This window comes from Staurois parvus, unplaced genomic scaffold (genome assembly GCF_062004578.1).
Source record: "Staurois parvus isolate SC_StPar_1 unplaced genomic scaffold, SC_StPar_1.0 ptg000426l, whole genome shotgun sequence".
In the NCBI taxonomy this organism is placed as follows: Eukaryota; Metazoa; Chordata; class Amphibia; order Anura; family Ranidae; genus Staurois; species Staurois parvus.
The window spans coordinates 584,610-598,228 of record NW_028318222.1 but is presented as its reverse complement, the minus strand read 5'-3'; the positions used below and the strand labels follow the sequence as shown (position 1 = coordinate 598,228).

The following is a 13,619-nucleotide window of genomic DNA, read 5'->3' as shown; positions in this document are numbered from 1 at the left end:
CTCCCAGGGCCTCTAACCCTAGATCGGCTCTCCTTGCTCCCAGGGCCTCTAACCCTAGATCGGCTCTCCTTGCTCCCAGGGCCTCTAACCCTAGATCGGCTCTCCTTGCTCCCAGGGCCTCTAACCCTAGATCGGCTCTCCTTGCTCCCAGGGCCTCTAACCCTAGATCGGCTCTCCTTGCTCCCAGGGCCTCTAACCCTAGATCGGCTCTCCTTGCTCCCAGGGCCTCTAACCCTAGATCGGCTCTCCTTGCTCCCAGGGCCTCTAACCCTAGATCGGCTCTCCTTGCTCCCAGGGCCTCTAACCCTAGATCGGCTCTCCTTGCTCCCAGGGCCTCTAACCCTAGATCGGCTCTCCTTGCTCCCAGGGCCTCTAACCCTAGATCGGCTCTCCTTGCTCCCAGGGCCTCTAACCCTAGATCGGCTCTCCTTGCTCCCAGGGCCTCTAACCCTAGATCGGCTCTCCTTGCTCCCAGGGCCTCTAACCCTAGATCGGCTCTCCTTGCTCCCAGGGCCTCTAACCCTAGATCGGCTCTCCTTGCTCCCAGGGCCTCTAACCCTAGATCGGCTCTCCTTGCTCCCAGGGCCTCTAACCCTAGATCGGCTCTCCTTGCTCCCAGGGCCTCTAACCCTAGATCGGCTCTCCTTGCTCCCAGGGCCTCTAACCCTAGATCGGCTCTCCTTGCTCCCAGGGCCTCTAACCCTAGATCGGCTCTCCTTGCTCCCAGGGCCTCTAACCCTAGATCGGCTCTCCTTGCTCCCAGGGCCTCTAACCCTAGATCGGCTCTCCTTGCTCCCAGGGCCTCTAACCCTAGATCGGCTCTCCTTGCTCCCAGGGCCTCTAACCCTAGATCGGCTCTCCTTGCTCCCAGGGCCTCTAACCCTAGATCGGCTCTCCTTGCTCCCAGGGCCTCTAACCCTAGATCGGCTCTCCTTGCTCCCAGGGCCTCTAACCCTAGATCGGCTCTCCTTGCTCCCAGGGCCTCTAACCCTAGATCGGCTCTCCTTGCTCCCAGGGCCTCTAACCCTAGATCGGCTCTCCTTGCTCCCAGGGCCTCTAACCCTAGATCGGCTCTCCTTGCTCCCAGGGCCTCTAACCCTAGATCTGCTCTCCTTGCTCCCAGGGCCTCTAACCCTAGATCTGCTCTCCTTGCTCCCAGGGCCTCTAACCCTAGATCTGCTCTCCTTGCTCCCAGGGTCTCTAACCCTAGATCTGCTCTCCTTGCTCCCAGGGTCTCTAACCATAGATCGGCTTTCTTTGCTCCCAGAGTCTCTAACCCTAGATGGGCTTTTCTTGCTCCCAGAGTCTCTAACCCTAGATCTGCTTTCCTTGCTCCTAGAGTTTCTAAATAAAATAATCATGCTACATTTTTTTTACAAGCTTCTCAAATTTCAGTTTCAAGTTTACTCCATTATCTTTATATGGGCTGGTATTCCTAGGCCTTGCACATACATGCTTTAAGTTCTAAAAGATAAAACGTGTATGGCAAGTTTTTAACGGAATAGTTCACACAAGTTCATTGTGATATGTCCGTACTTTACACACCCGACACAATGTAGGGTAGTAGCTGCACTGAAGTAATGTGTGTAGTAAAGCTGGCTGCTATACACTAGTAGAATTGTATTCAAAATGTTTCACATTAAGAGCATTCATTGGATTTTCTAATAATTAGTGAGATCAAATCAACATTCTAACTCAATGACAAGAAAATGTGAACAGGATGGAGCATTTTCCTCAAATGACTTTCTAATGTCGATTATGTTTGGTACAGTCCATTCATTCCAAAATCAAATGATAAAAGGAACATTTTAAGTACTTTCAGAAAAAGACATTCGTCATGCTGTCTAATGTACTTAGAATTTTCATATAAATGCTCGCTCGCCGGCTTAAGAGTGTATATCCTGCCTATAGCAAACTTTAGGTCCAATATGAAGATGTTGAATGCAAATCTCAATATGGAGTGCTGCCTTTCCCTCCTAAATACAGGTATAACAAGTAACATGGGGCAAAAGGATGTGTTATCCTTTAAAAATTATTGCTCACCCTTTTTAAATACTTTTTTTTTTTTTTTTTTTTATTAAACTTCAGAACTGAAAAGTTCTATGTTGCTTTCTTTGTAATGTTTATGAGGGGGGCTGGAGTTTTAATGCTCACCAAAACTGTCTTTGCTATGCTGGCAGATATCACTGTCAGCTGTAAACTAGATTTCAATACTGCTTGTCCTAACAGTGTTAAAGATGTAGAAATGTGGCTGATGAGGGAAAGACTATTGTATCTCTCATTTTAAACCAAATCACTGTGAAATTGTTCAGAGAAGCTTGCAGTCTGCCTATAGTCCTGCCCAAAACATACAAAGGTTATTTTTTTTTTTGTAATCTTTAGGAAAGTTTTGTATATGGAAACACAACATAGAGTAGTCGGGTTCTCAAATTTGACTCCAAAAGTGGAACTACACTTTTATTTGCCAGTATTGTTGTTGGCAGAGTTGGGCTTTAAATAGTTTCTTTAGTTCATTGATTGTTATCACATTCCCACCACAGTACATCGCCCTCAGCTTGACACAATTATTCACTATGGTGGCTGCCACTGTCAGCTGCCTGCTCAGAGGACTATAAGGCTCAGTTCACACTAGCGTGGGCCAGGCAGCCCCTCGTTTCTCACAGGGAAAAAAAAAAAAAAAAAAAAAAAAAAAAAAAAAAAAAAGGGGGGGGGGGGGTGCATGCACCTTTTCCAAAATGCATCCGCGGGGAAACTGTGTGGTCTTTTTTACCATGCGGTTATGGCATCCACGATCTTGCTGCAGGCTGAAATGCGTGGGGTGCCATTCAGAATTGCAGCCCTGTGTCTCACAAGCGCAGCGCAATTTGGCTGCGGATAGTTGCAGGTGCGGGAACGGGTGCGATTCCTGCACCAGCAACCAGCCCGCAGCGTGTGGGCTAGTGTGAACAAGGTCTAAAGAAAAATCACCGCACTGCGAATGTCCTCTCTGCACACCTAATAACCTCCCAACATAGCATGAAGCATCTGAAATATCATCATGACCTCCACGTGCAATGCACAACTACAGTACCCAACAATGCAAAACCTGATACACACTATACAGGAGATTCTGAGACTAAAATAGATAGAGTTGTTTCACAGGGGTTAGCGAGCAGTATTTCAGTGTACAATGATCGGAAATCAAACACATTTGTACTGTTGAAAACATAACTGGACTAAAGGGTATTTTTTCTAGCATTCCTCTTAGCTTGTTTACACCAGACATGTTGTTATTCATTTTGCTGTGATTTCCAACACATAAAATCTACAGTTTTCAGAGGTCGGTATTTGTAGTTGTGCTGCAATGAGGTACCTTAGAAGAAGAAAAAGTCCCTACACATGTTGTATGTATACAAAAGCTGAAATTTTCAATTCAAGTCACATAACTGAGGTCATTGAAAAATGCAACACGTTTGAAAATCCATGTCCAGGAGAGCATTAATGCATGCATTTTCACGGGAATCTAGTGTGCAATACACAGCATGCAAACTGCAGTATGAGTGTACAAAGCTTTAGTTAGGGAGACATAAGCAATCCTCAATTCAAAAGCACTAAACATGAACGAACAAACATTAGGCACTTCAAATATTATTCTGTCATAACATTAGATACAACCATTCCGTGATACAAGAAATAAGCTGAATGCAAAATCTTTGCTTCAGTGTAAACAAGGTCAAAGTTTTCTTCCTAAGAAGTAATAGCACCATGTAGAAAAGGGAAGCAGATATGACCACACAATGCATTCTGTAAAACTAGCTTGCTTTCAATAGCTTCACACTGCACAGATAGACAAGCTAACGTTTTATTATTATGGGCCGAACACAAAGTAGCAGTCAGACACAAACTGTACAGCAATTAAAAGAAATGCAAAAAGTGCAAATCAACATCCAGTGAATTTATTTAGAACAAACCAATGTCTGACTCTTTCAAAGTGTTCCCAAACACACCGGCTTTAGCAATAGCACTTTTCAATCACAGACTTTCTCCTTTCAAAAGAACATAAACCTTGACAATGGAACAGACTCTGCAGTGGCAGTTCAGCTTTTGCATTTTTACTTAGAGACAGCAAGTAAAGTAGAGGCAACTAAATTCCTCTTCTAATGAATGGGCAACACTGAGGACACATCAGACGGAGTTGCAGAGCTTGTTCGTCCACCAACCCCCACAAAATGGCGACGTGGAACAGTCACGAGACACAAACCCTGAGAACAGCAGCAGCTCAGCTACAATAGTGTAAGTAACCCCCCTTTAGTACTCAGAGACAGACAGCTATTAGAGGCTTGTACTGACCACAACAAAGTACTGGAATACATTCACTTCAGTGCACTTGCACATGTATCAGAAAAGCACAATGGAAATATTTTTAAATCAGATTTTATTTTATTTGAAAACATTTTGAAATCATACACAAAAAAAAAAAAAACCCTACATACACAGAGCATACTCATTTGCAATCAAAACAATAAAAGGAAACCATATTTACACTCAAAAAAACAAAAATCCTTAAAAAGTCAAACTACAAAGCATGCAGAAAACTGCAGCAATGAGCCAAACAAAACATCATTAGGAAAAGGCTGACCACTAACAGCAGGACAAGGCAGAAAAAGTTAACAACTTACAATATAAACCTGCCATACAATCAGCATCACCAACTACTGCATTACCTCTAAATAAAGGAAGAAATGTATAGAGTGAAAATTGCCGCACACCTCCTAAAATATACACACTGAACTAGAATTATAATAACTGTACTGCACCCTAAAAAGCTATACGGGCAGCACAGTGGCTAAATGGTTAGCACTTTCGCCTGGCAGTACTAGGGTTGTTGGTTTGAATCCCAATCATGGCACCACCTGCCTGGAGTTTGCATGTTCTCCCTGTGCCTGCCTGGGTTTCCTCCGGCTACTCCGGTTTCCTCCCACACTCCAAAGACATGCTGGTAGGTTAATTGGATCCTGTCTAAATTGGCCCTAGTAGGTGTATGTATGATTGTGAGTTAGGGACCTTAGATTGTATGCCCCTTGAGGGTTTGGGACTGATGTGAATGTACAATATATATATATATATATATATATATGTAAATCGCTGCGTAAATTGACGGCGCTATATAAGAACCTGAAATAAATAAAATATATATGGCCAATATATAAATACATAGACATAACTTTGCCCCAATTACCAGCCCTGAACTTGTCCTCGTTTGTCCTGTAATGACTTATAAATGAATTACCCCACCAAGTCCCCCCTCTGCCCCGCTGCTATAGCAGCACTAAACTTGTCCTGCCTGCCCTTCAATCATTGCTCACTAATACCACCGTCCTCCCTGAAAATCTGAAACAGGAAGTAGGGAAGTTATTTCCCTCCAATATCAGCCCTAAAGTCAATATTTATGACTGGTCCCATTCAGTGCCATGGAGCAGGAAAAGAGTGTAAATTGTATCCAAGCACAAGCTCTACATTTTCCATTGCCTGCCCTACAATCAATACTACTGATCACTGATCCCATGCAATGTCATGAAACAGAGCATCTTCTCCAATATCAGCCCTGAATTGGCCCTTTCCTGCCCTACATTCATTGTTATTGATGACTGAGCCCACCCAATTCTATGGAGCAGGATATTGGGCTGCTAATCATTTCTACAACCTCAGTCCTGAATATGTGTCTACCTACAAGATTATTGATCACTGATCTCACAATGTTATGACAAGGAATTGTCAACTCTGATTTGGTCCTTGCCTGCCCTACAATGAATATTATTGATCCCACTCAATGTCATCATTAGCAATACAAATCAGGAAATAGAAGTATATATATTCCCCAGTATCTGCCCTGACCTGGTCGCCGATTGCCTTATAAAGCAATATTAGTGATCACTGATCTAGCTCAATGTGAAGAAACGGTCTCTGAATTGGTCCTTAACTGCCTTACAAATATTACTGATCACACCCAACACCATCCCCAATGATACGAATCAGGCATGCAACTGGTTCTTGTTTGCCCTACAAAATCAATATTATTGATTGCTGAAACCACTTCATGAAAAAAACAAATGCAGGAAATGCCCCCAATATCAGTCCTGAATTGTTCCTTAGAGTAGCCATACGCACTACAATCGGAATGTACAAGCTCATTTAAATTTATTAAAACTATGTAATATAAGGACAAACCGATACTGTATGAACAAGGCCTACATATAAAGTGCTGCATATAATGCCTGCACTATGCAAATACCTGGAATAAATAGGTTTCCTGCTTCATGTTTTCAGGAATGACATTATGGGGTTTATTTACTAAAGCTGGAGAGTCCAAAATCAGACTCCCTTCTGCATAGAAACCAATCAGCTTCCAGGTTTCATTGCCAAAGCTTCATTGAACAAGCTGAGGTTAGAAGCTGACTGGTTTCTATGCAGAAAGGAGTCTGATTTTGGACTCTCCAGCTTTAGTAAATAAACCCCTATGAGTCACAAATAATACTGACTGAAGGACAGGTAAGAAGCAACACAAGGCCAATATTGGGGGATATTATTTAAACCCCTATCAGTCCTGCAATTATTATTGATCACAGATATCTCTCGATGTCATGCCTGACAACATAAAGCAGAACATCAGAGTGTAAATAAATACCCCCCTCCAGTGTTAGTCCTGGGCCGCACCTGACCTGCAATCACTAATATTAATAATCACTGATCCCTCCCAAGGCCACCCCTGACCATACAAAGCAAAACATATAACCTGCTTCATGTGGCCAGGGACAATATTGGGAGAGATCAGCAATCACTAATAATGATTTGTAAGGCAGGCTGATAATGGGGAACATTCACACTCCGATTTCCTGGTTCATATTTTCATGACAATAAAATGGATCAATAATATTGATTGCAGGACAGGTGAGGAGTATTTCAAGGCTGATAATGAGGTGACATTACACCCCTATACGCATTGCAATTAATATGATTGATCACTGATCCCTCTCAATGACAATGTCATCCCTTATAAGAAGCTGAATATTGGGGTGTAAATGAATCCCCACCCAGTGTCAGTCCTGGACTGGGCCTTACCTGACCTTCAATCAACATTATTGATCACTGATCTCTCTCTAGGTCATCCCTGACCATATAAAGCAGAACTTATATGCTCAACTGCATGTGAGATCAGTGATCAATAAATTATGATTTGTAAAGCAGGTTGATATTGGGGGAAATGATTTACACTCCTGTTTGCTGCTTCAAAATTTTCAGGGGTGACATTGAGAGTGATCAATAATAGGTCTTACATGACCTGCAATCACTGTTATTAATCACTGTTCCCTCCCAAGGCCATCCCTGACCATACAAAGCAGAACATATAACCTGCTTCATGTGATCAGGGATGGTACTGGGAGAGATCAGTGATCACTAATAATGATTTGTAAGGCAGGCTGATATTAGGGGAAATTTACACTCCTATTTCCTGGTTCAGATCTTCAGGGATGACATCGAACAGGATCAATAATACTGATTGCAGGACAGGTGAGGAACCATGCAAGGCTGATATTGGAGAGACATTATCTACACCCCTATTGCTCCTGAAATTACTATTATTGATCACTGATCCCTCTCAACATCATCCCTGCCAACAAGAAGCAGAATATTGGGGTGTAAGTCCCTTCCCAGTGTCAGTCCCGGACTGGGCCTGACCGTACCTGCAATAAAGATTATTGATGCCTCTCAATGTCAGCCCCGACAATGGGAAGCAGACCATTAAAGTCCAATTTAAATCACCAACACCCCCCCCCCCCCCCCTTTACCTGCACTTCAATCATTATTGATCACTGATCCCTCCTTTTGTTATCCCTGAGCATGTAAAGGAGAACATATAAGCTGCTTCATATGGTCAGGGATGATATTGGGAGCAATCAGTGATCAATAATATTGCTTTCTAAGGCAGGCCGATATTGAAGGAAATAATTTACACTTCTATTTGCCGATTCATAATTTCAGAGAAACATTGAGAGGGATCGATATTATTAGCGGCAGGCCAGGTGAGCAGCAATTCAAAGCCAATATTGGGGTAAATGATTTACATCTCTATCAGTCCTACTAACAATATTATTGATCACTGATCCATCTTAACGTCAGCTGAACATTGGGGTGCAGATTAATCCCCCCCCCCCGTGACAGTCCTAGAGTTGGCCTTACCTGGCCTGCAATCAATACATATTGATCCCTCTCTGTCATCCCTGACAATATTAAGCAAATGATAAATAAATGCCCCCATCCCATGTATCAGGCCTGCAAAAATATTATTGATCGCTGAACCCTCCTTATGTCATCCCTGAGCATGACAAGGAGAACATATAAGCTGCTTCATATGATCAGGGATGAGATTGGGAGCGATCAGTGATCAATAATATTGATTTCTAAGGCAGGCTGATATTGAGGGAAATAATTTACACTCCTATGTGCCAATTCATATTTTAAGGGAAGCATTGAAAGGGATCAATATTACTGGTGGCAAGCCAGGTGAGCAGCAATTCAAAACCGATATTGGAGGGACATTGTTTATACCCCTATCAGTCCTGCAATCAATATTATTGATCACTGATCTCCCTCAATGTCAGCTGAACATTGGGGTGCAAATGAATACCCCCCCCCCCAGAAACAGTCTTGGATTTGGCCTTCAATCAATACATATTGATCCCTCTGTATCATTCTTGACAATAAGATAAATAAATGCCCCCTCCCCCTGTATCAGGCCTGCAATCAATATTATTGATCACTGATCCCTCTCAATGCCATCCCTGACCATCTAAGGAAGGTGGTAATCCCCTGTAATCAAGAAATGTCCCCCTCCTACCTCCCCAGGCCTGCAGTGACAATGCTGAGTGATCCCATTCAATGTCATGAAGCCGGAACTGTCTGCATGGATGATCTGTGATCAGGCCCTGTCTGTCCTGGACCCATATTATTGGCAGTTCCAGGTAATACCTATCGATCCCTGAGCTGCTCACTGGCGCCCCCTATGGCGGTGCCCGGGCAGAGGGGGTGAGAAGGGTCGGCAGGTCACACACACACGGGGGTTACACCCTCACCTTTTCTTGTCGGTGACTGCTATTCCCTCCATGCCAGCCGGGGCAAGGAGGTCTCCCAAGTTCCGTCAAGCGCGGGGTGTCGGGTGCTGGTCGCTCAGACACTGAGGCCTGCTCCTGCTGGAGGTTATAATTCCACTCCGGTGACAAAAGGCCGACAAAGACGGCGGTGCCCCCTCTCTTCGGGGTAGGTCACTAAGTGCTATGAGGTGAAGGTAGGCCGCAGCGGTCGGTGACGCAAAACGTAACCGGTACGTCTCCCTCACGCTGCTCTCCTCAGCCGCCGCTGCGTCTCTATCACTAGTTTTTTTTCTTCTCTTTCTACGCAAACAAAACGCCAGGCCTTCCACTGCGTCACCGGGTGGGTGTGTCCGGTAGAGTCAGGTGCTGACGTGAATTCCCGGAGCCAATCGGTGTTGCTGAAAGCCGAGCCCCTGTTCTTTGGCCACGCCCGCGTCTTACAGTCAGCTGATCTCGGAAGGGGGGTGTGCCTCTGGAGCGGGGAAGGAGGGGGGAGGCCACATGGTTAACCCTGTGGATGCTGGACGTCAGTGGCTTAGACAGGAAGTGGGCCCCTCCAGACTAGAGCGTGGGGTCATGACCTGTGAAGGAGAGGTGCAGACAGTCACTGACATCTCTCCTAAGGTTTACCATAGTGATGTCATCTCTCAAGTCACAATATTCCAGCCAATCAGATCCTTTCACTTAGGCTGCTTTCACGTGGATCCGTCTTTCGTTCGTTTTTGCGTTAAAAACAGAAAAACGTGTGACCATGTATTCCTATAGAACTGTTCACACTGATCCTTTGTAGGGCCCATGCGTTTTCTAAAATCCTGCTTGCTGATTTTTTGGTGCATTAAAAAAAGTACCAACAATGCAACTCCCCATTGAAATCAACAGAAAACATGCAAAAACTCACCAACATCTGTTCTTGGTGCAGCGTTTGTGTCACATGTCCTGTAAAAAGTGATTCATTTTAAGAATGCGCTATAGTGTAAGAAACATTTTTGATCAATCTAAAAGTATCCGTAAGGATCATTCACTCCACCCCTGAAGGCCTGATGTCTCCATTTACAAACAAAAACAGGACAGGTATTTTTACGCAGCATGTTGCAAAGCATTGCACCACATCCCAATGCACTGTGCCACATCCCAACGCACTGCGCCGCATCCCAACGCATTATGCTGCATCCCAACGCACTGCACCGCATCCCAACGCAATATGCCGCATCCCAACGCACTGCACCGCATCCCAACGCACTGCACCGCATCCCAACCCACTGCACCACATCACAACACACTGCACTGCGCCACATCCCAACACACTGCGCCACATCCCAACGCACTGCGCCACATCACAACGCACTACGCCACATCCCAACGCACAGCGCCACATCCCAACGCACTGCACCACATCACAACACACTACACTGCACCACTTCACAACGCACTGCACCACTTCACAACGCACTGCGCCACATCCCAACGCACTGTGCCGCATCCCAACGCACTGCACCATATCACAACGCACTACACCACATCCCAACGCACTGCACCACATCACAACGCACTACACCACATCCCAACGCACTGCACCACATCACAACGCACTACACCACATCCCAACACACTGCGCCACATCCCAACACACTGTGCCACATCCCATTGCACTACGCCACATCCCAACGCAGTGCGCCACATCACAACGCACAGAAGCTGATTGACTTTCATGTACAGCTGAACCAGATTCTGTCAAAACTGGGTACCCGTTCCACCCAAAAGGTGCCAAATATGACAGTGGAAAGGGGGGGGGGGGAGGCAAATAAGTGAGCTTCCACTTTTCACTAGGTTCACACTAATGCAGTGCAGTACATCGCATGTGATTCGCACAGGAACCGCACCGCATTCCTGTACAAACCACATGCAAATTCTGTGCGGTGCGATTTGAGCCATACATACCCTTTTTTGGGTCCACACTAGAATCAGATCTCATGGGTATTCACACTTATGCTATCCAATTCTGCACCTCGCACCGCGTTTTGCAGAACGATTTCGGGGTGTTGTTAACATACACACCCGCAGCGGTTAGCATGAACGGGGTGCGATTCTGATGCAGTGCGGAATTAGCACAGAAAATGCTGCAAATTCCGCTCCATATCAGTGTGAACCCGGGCTCAAGCATTCAATTAAACCTGGAACCTGGTATCTATGCAGAACTGCACAAGATTTTGCACTCGCCACTTTTAGTAAATCAACCCCACCAAGAAAGCTTGTGAAATAATAATAATATGAAATAATAGTTTACTGTAATACTTGTGCTGGGTATTCAGAGAACTGTAACTGAACCATTCGATACATAGTTTTCAAATATTTTCAAACATTTATTATAACATTGTTGTCAATGTACAATGTATCAATCAATTTGAACAGCTGGAAAGCACTATCTATCCAAACAAAGGGAGATCTCCATTCTTCTCAGGAAAGCACATACTGAGCTTCTTTATACTGTAGAGTTAGTCTACTTTCACACTGATCCGCCGCAAAAATGCATAGGCGTTTTCACTGCACTTTTGCCTTGCTTTCTGAGCGTTTTTAAGGCTCCATGCATTTTAATAACACTGGAAGCAATAGCTGTGTAAAGTCAATTTAAAAATGTAAGTTTTCCAGCGGTTTTTAGTGTTTTTGCGTTTTAGCTTTTAGCCGCGTTTTGCTGCATTTTTCCGTGTTTGCTGTTTTTAGCGTTTTTTTACACACACAAAATTTTTTGGTTCAAAAAAAATCCAAAAACGCTGGTTTGCCACGTTTTAATACATTTTTCAGTACTAGATCATTTTTACAGCTAAAAAACTCCAGTAGAAACCCACTAGTTCTGGGGTCGTTTTCTAGCCAAAAAATGCCCCTGCTAAAAATGCTGATTAAAGCTTATGTGGATAACATTAAAGCAAAAAACACTTATGCTGAATACATACATCAAATAAATAAAATATATATAAAGTGAATCAATAACTCACATAAATTTGTGAAAAAAGAAAGAAAACACTGCTGTCATTCTAAGTCTGGGTTCACATTGATGCAGTGCGGAATTCGCAGCACTTTCTGTACGAATTCCGCACCGCATCAGAATCGCACCTTGTTCATGCGAACTGATGTGGGTGTGTTTGTTAAGTTAACAACACCCCGAAATCCATCTGCAAAATGCAGTGCGATGGGCAGAATCGGATCACATAGGTGTGGATACCCATGCAATCTGATTCTAGTGTGGACACAAAAAAGGGTCCTGCACCTTTTTGGTGTAGGTGTGGTGCGATTTGAGCCATACAAAATGTATGGCTCCAATTGCACTGCACACAAATCGCATGTGATTTACACAGGAATGTGGTGCGGTTCCTGTGCGAATCACATGCGATGTACCGCACCGCATTAGTGTGAACCTAGCCTAAATCAAATATAACTTGCACAAATAAATGAACATCAATAGTCAGTGGCACTGTGGTCAAAAATTATATAAAATATCGAAACGTTCATGTGACATGCATCAATCATAAAAGTATAGTCCATTGTGACATGTGAATATCTCTTTCAACGTGATGAATCTTCAAAATGTTCCCAAACCAAAAAACATGATATCTTTAACCACTTCCTGTCCGGACACTTTAACCCCTTCCTGTCCAGGGCAATTTTCAGCTTTCAGTGCTATCACACTTTGAATGACAATTGCGCAGTCATGCAACACTGTACCCATATGAACATTTATCATTTTTTTGAGACAGATAAAGCTTTATTTTGGTGGTATTTATTCACCGCTGGGATTTAAATTTTTTTTGCTATATAAATGAAAACGTCCAAACATTTTGAAAAAAAGTGTTTTTCTTATACAATTTTGCAAATAAATAATCTTTTATCATAAATCTTGGCTTAAATGTATTCCGTTATCTTTTTAGTAAAAAAAAAAATAAGCCAAATTAGTTTATAACCAAAAATTATAATTTTTAAACTTTTTTTTTACATTTTTATTTTATTTTTTTTATATTATTATTTATGTTTTTTTTTTACATACTGTCACCCTAGCAGTACAGTGTCACCATGGTGACACTGTACTACTTGTGGGGGGTGATGAAGATTTTTTTTTACAGTGATTGCTTTTACACCCATATAGAATGTAAAAGCAATCATTTCTCTTTCTCTCTGTCTGCATTCTTGCAGCCATTGAGAACTACTGAGTGAGCTGTGATTGGTCACAGCTTGTCACATGGTACAAGGCTGTTGTGAATAGCCATGTACCATGTGACCTCTGTGATCATTCACAGATTTCACACGTAGTAAGCAATGATGCCACAAGTGACATCTTGCTTACTACTTTGCATGTGACCACTGATTGGCCAATCAGCAATCACATGATCGGGACCTCGTACAGAGGTCCCGTCCGATGATCGGTGTTTCACTGAGTCCGGGGGACACAGTGGGCACCGGATCGCAGTGCTGCGCGCTCCCAGGGAGCGCGCACAGCTAGAA

General features: G+C 43.7%; 1 protein-coding gene across 3 annotated transcripts in view; it reads right to left on the bottom strand.

Annotated features, from left to right (window-relative positions):
- Positions 1 to 9,480, bottom strand: part of HIF1A (hypoxia inducible factor 1 subunit alpha) — a 77,607-nt gene extending 68,127 nt beyond the window's left edge. For 2 of the 3 annotated variants that reach the window (XM_089687474.1, XM_089687475.1), the window contains exon 1: positions 9,111 to 9,480. In XM_089687474.1, coding sequence (XP_089543600.1) covers positions 9,111 to 9,142 — 32 coding nt within the window. In that variant the 5' untranslated portion in view covers positions 9,143 to 9,480. The remainder of the gene's footprint in view (positions 1 to 9,110) is intronic. The other variant, XM_089687473.1, reaches the window with a different exon arrangement.
- Positions 9,481 to 13,619: the final 4,139 nt, after the last annotated feature.